This window comes from Panthera leo, chromosome F2 (assembly GCF_018350215.1).
Source record: "Panthera leo isolate Ple1 chromosome F2, P.leo_Ple1_pat1.1, whole genome shotgun sequence".
In the NCBI taxonomy this organism is placed as follows: domain Eukaryota; kingdom Metazoa; phylum Chordata; class Mammalia; order Carnivora; family Felidae; genus Panthera; species Panthera leo.
Genome location: NC_056695.1, coordinates 81,576,762 through 81,581,367, shown reverse-complemented (window position 1 = coordinate 81,581,367; position 4,606 = coordinate 81,576,762). Strand labels below are relative to the sequence as shown.

General features: G+C 67.9%; 1 protein-coding gene across 1 annotated transcript; it reads right to left on the bottom strand.

Annotated features, from left to right (window-relative positions):
• Positions 1-919: 919 nt before the first annotated feature.
• Positions 920-4,316, bottom strand: THEM6 (thioesterase superfamily member 6). Its single transcript, XM_042923773.1, has 2 exons — positions 3,738-4,316; positions 920-1,621 (listed from the first exon to the last, which is right to left on the bottom strand). The coding sequence occupies exons 1-2, from the start codon at positions 4,248-4,250 to the stop codon at positions 1,508-1,510; spliced, it is 627 nt and encodes a 208-aa protein (XP_042779707.1). The 5' UTR covers positions 4,251-4,316; the 3' UTR covers positions 920-1,507.
• Between the last annotated feature and the right edge of the window lie 290 nt (positions 4,317-4,606).

The window sequence follows — 4,606 nt, the reverse complement described above, 5'->3', positions numbered from 1 at the left end:
TCACACAGACACACGGACCCGTCCTGCCTCCTCAGCCCCTGCCCTGCTCCGGGTTGCCAGCTGGCAACTCACCACCACCGGATGGACCTGCTGGGACCCAGACCCACTGTGCGCAGCTTCCCGTCCACAGTCCCCGTGGGGAATCTGTCCTGACACCTGTATGGACCCCCCAAGTTCCCCCGCCCCAGGTTGTCCCTGGTCCTTCACTCCCTGCAGAAGCCCAAACACCCTCGCGGGCTGCAGGCCGGCTGCTCAAGGCAGGTGGGAGGCCCGGCCTCGCCAGCCACGTGACCTCAGCCGGGCCGCATCACTCCCCCATCTCCGAAGGCCACGTTGCAAACCCAACTTTTCCAACTACCCGTTCTTTTCCGGGCCCCCGGACTGGGGCCCTCCTGAGCAAGCGGTCAGAGCACGACGTGGCCCATGCCATCGCTCACCTGTCTTCTATCCCGGTGGCCACACTTCCTGTCCTCTTTGAGGGGCTTGCAGAAGGGCCCCTGTGCTGTCCCCACCCATTAAGGTCCACTGACCTTCTGCCCCACCTGCTGTCCCACTTCCCCGCCCCAGCAACCCCAGAGTCTGAGGCCTAGCCTCCCAAACTCTGGAGGATCACGGACTGGACCCTGGGACCAAACCAGAAACCTGCACCAGCCATCCGCAGACTGGGACATGGGACAGCAAACCCCAAGAGATGGGGACAAGGAGAGCACCAGGGTCTGCAAGGGGAGTGGGGCAAATCCTTCCTGGCCTCGGTCCCATGCTCTGTGCAAGAGGGGCCAGTCCTGCCCTGCCCACCTAGTCCCTAAGTTTGTGGGACCCCGAGAAGCCTAGACAGCCCCCATACCAGAAAACACCTGTGGGGGCCCGCTGCTTCCCTGGGGGGTGGGGGCTTCAGAAATGAGGTCTTCCCCCAGCACACTGACATTAAAAACCCTTTAATCTTGGGGTTTCTTTAAATAAAACAGAAACATTGCAGCTTTCCCGTTGCAGCTGTAAGGCAGAGATCAGCGTGGGGGGCAGGCAAGGAATCGGGGGGCATCCCTGCGCTCCTGGCTCCAGCTGGCGGCCGGGTTCCGGGACAGGGTGGAAGGAGGCAGCTCTGGGGCCCCGGTGGCTCTGACCTACACCATGGGGCCCCAGACTGGCTTCACCCACAGGGTGGGGCCGGACTCCCACCCCCCACAGCCCACGTGCCAAGGGTCCTGGGCCTCCCACTTTTCCCGTCACCTCCACCCTGAGGGCAGAGCTGTGTCAGGGCATCTGAGTCACCCCCATCCCGTGCCCAGCACAGTATGGGGGAGGGGGACATCAGTAATGGGCGGAGGGGGAGGCCTGAGCGGGCTGGGGCGGTGGGGGGGGGGCGGTGCTGGGCCGACAGGGCTGGTCGTGGACCGCTCCAGCTGGGAGACGTGGGCCTGGCGGGTCCATCCCGCACCCTCTGGCCCTGGCAGGCAGGGACCGGCAGGCAAGCGCCCCCACGTTGAGGCTGGCGGGCTGGGTGTGGTGGTCATTGGTCCTTGACGACATCACTGAGGCCGCTCTCAGCCCTGAGCAGCTGGCTGCTGGCCTCGTTGTAGGCAATCCAGTGCCGTAGGTCCTCTGGCAGCTCGGGGGGCTCCACCTGCAGGGCGACAGGGGGACATTCCCATGGCCCCGCTGTCCGGGGGACAAGCAGGGGTGCAGGGAGGGGTGACATTCCCACGGCCCCACTGCCCCGGGGACGAGCAGGGGTGCAGGGAGGGGTGACATTCCCACAGCCCCGCTGCCCCGGGGACGAGCAGGGGTGCAGGGAGGGGTGACATTCCTACAGCCCCACTGCCCCGGGAACGAGCAGGGGTGCAGGGAGGGGTGGCCAGCCAGGGTGCGGCCTTCACACCTCTGGGCCTCTGCTCACGCTGTTCCCCCTGGAACGTGCCCTCCGCCTCCCCTTGCAGGTGGCCCTCCCTCCCTGAGGCCCCCAGTGCCATTCATCCTCCTGTCTCGAGACACTATCCTCCTTCCTCAGGCCTGTCTCCCCAACAGGGCCACACCGGAGCCGTCCGTGTGTCCCCAGAACCCAGGCAAAGCCCTCTGAGGCCAGCTGGCTGGAGAGGGGTGACGGGTGACCCGGAGGTGCCAGAGGCCTCAGGAGTCTGGAGCAGGGGAGTGGAAGGGTGGCTGTCAGCCACCCTCTGCTGGGAAAGTGCTGGACGGGGGCTGCCGTGAACCTCTCTTCTCCAGCGTACCACGAGAAGCTGGACCAGAAGCTCTGGGCCCACTGCTGCGATCCCCCCGCCCCCCCACCCCACCCCCACGCAGCCAGCCATCATGGGGAGGCAAGAGGCTGCCGGGCCAGGCCTGAGAGGTCACAGGCCTCGGGGACGGGCTTGGGGTGTTCCCAGGGGAACGGGGACAAGTAGAGTGGCAGCCCTGGCCTCCCCCGGAGTGAGGGGAGCTCTGCTCAATGCCCAGGCTTTTGGGAACACTCTCCTCCCGGCCAGCGGTGGCGAAACTGGACTTGGAGCATTTCAGCCCAGACACTGGGCTCAGACTGCCCCGTGTAGGCTCTGCCTGGGGCCCACCTCTCCTAGCCTAGGCACCTGGGTTCCTCCTGGCCATGCCCTGGCCCTCCCATCTGTGGCCGGGCATCCTCGGGCACACCTGCTGAGCCGCACTATCGGCTCTCTTGGAAGTCGCTTCCAGCCCCCACCGGCCACCCGGCACCCTCTGTTGTAGGAGAGACTCCCTCTGTCTTTAGTCCCAGCTCTCAGTCCCTTGACTTAAAGCCTCCGTGACCAGAGACTCCCCACGCCGGCCTCCTTACACGTGAAAGGGCGTATGGAGCATCTCTGTCCCTGTGGGGTGGGGGACACCCAGGACCTTTGGGGGGGTGTCCAGAGACAGAAAACCAGGGAGCTATGCCCATGGCCTCTGTGAGCCTCAGTTTCCCCACCTCCGGTATGGGGGAAAGACCACCCTCTCACGATTAACATGAGACCGTGTTCCCCCTTGTTCAGGAGGCACCTGTTCAAAGCCAGAGAGGGCAGCGCCCTCGTTTAGAGCACCCAGGGGTTGGGGCAGGCCCCGGCTTTGGCACGGAAGCTCCTGAGGCAAGTTTTCGGGACGCCGCCTCAGGCCGGAGCCTGCCCTGGAAACCATTCCGGTGGTGGCGCGCTGCCGTCCCCAGGGCTGTCGTCCCCAGGGCTGTCGTCCCCAGGGCCCCGTTGCCACGCCGCGGTAGCCAGGCTGGGCTGTGCTGGAAGGAGCAGGCCCTGGGGAGGGTCCTTTGGCCCCACACGGGCACTGCGGCCCTCTCGCCAACTGGAAAAGGCAGAAGGGCTTGCAGCTCTGTGAGTTCAGTCCCCCAACCCCAAACCCAGGTGGTGGTGACCCAAGCCCTCAGCTCCAAGGTGTGTGCACGGGAGAGGCCTGGTCAGGGCTTCCCTGTTGGGGGAAAAGCGGGGGGGGGGGGGGGGGGGGGGGGGTACCGCGTGGGGTGGCATGGAGTCCTGAGAGGCGAGCTTAAGAAGTGGCAGGCGGGGAGCACGCTAAGAACGTGTATGAGGAGTGGATTCAGGGACCCTGGGAGCTCCCAGGGAGAATGGCCATCAGTGAAGTGAGGCCCTGGGTCCAAAAGTAAGGGCTGGAGTGTGGCACTCAGCGGGACAGGAGCACCCCAAGGGGGTGGCCTTCCCTAGAGGAGGGGGCAGGGACCAGGAACCCTCAGGGGCCCGGGGAGGGGGGAAGAAGGTGCTCACCCTGTGTTTGCACAGGTGCTGCACGACGCGCTCCGGCGAGGTGCCCAGCACATGCTGGCGGGAGCGCAGGAGCGCGCACACGAAGCCATCGCGCAGGCTGATGAAGCGCGCCTCCAGGTAAAACGCTCGGTCGTCCCAGCCCAGCAGGCGGGTGCGCACCTCGAAGGGCTCGAACAGGCGCAGCGAGCGGCGATAGCGCGCGCACGAGGCGGCCAGCACGGCGCGGGCCCCGAGCGCGCGCAGCGCCCCCAGCACCCCGCAGCGCGTCAGGTGCGCGGCGCGCGCCACGTCGGCCTCGCGCAAGTAGCGCGCGTTGTTCATGTGCAGCAGCAGGTCCAAGTCCGAGGGCAGCACGCGGCCCGCGTAGCGTTGCTCGGCCAGCAGGTCGCGGACGCGCGGCTGCAGCAGGCGCGCGCGCAGCACGGCGCACGGCACGCGCACCAGGTACCAACCGTCCAGCAGCGCGAAGTAGACGAGCGCCAGGACCAGCGGCGCCACGAGCAGCCCCAGCATCGCGGCGGCAGGCGCGGGGTGCGGCGGAACCCGCGGCGCCGGTGCCGACCGGGGCGCGCTGCGCTGGAGTCCGCCGCGCCGGTGCCCGCGCCCCGCCTCGCCCGCTCGCCGGAACCGGCGAGAGCCGAGCTACCGGAGCGAACCACCTCGCGAAGCCGGCTGGGGAGGGACGCGCCGGAGGCGGCTGGTGCCGCAGGCCGGGGCCCCGCCCTCCCCGCGCCAGCATCCCCCCCACCCCGGCGCCCTCAGTGGTCCGTCCCCCCCCATGTCCGCGCGCCTCCCGCCCCGCTTTCGCTTTCGCCGCGCGCCGCGCCACAGCGGCATCTGGCGGTCGCGGCCCGCGATGCAGGCGCAGG

Excerpts from the sequence above, each read along its gene's own strand:
- THEM6 (XM_042923773.1), bottom strand. The coding sequence starts at position 4,250 with ATGCTGGGGCTGCTCGTGGCGCCGCTGGTCCTGGCGCTCGTCTACTTC. Across the intron at positions 1,622-3,737 it reads AGCACCTGTGCAAACACAGG|GTGGAGCCCCCCGAGCTGCC; the intron begins GTGAGCACCTTC and ends GTCGCCCTGCAG.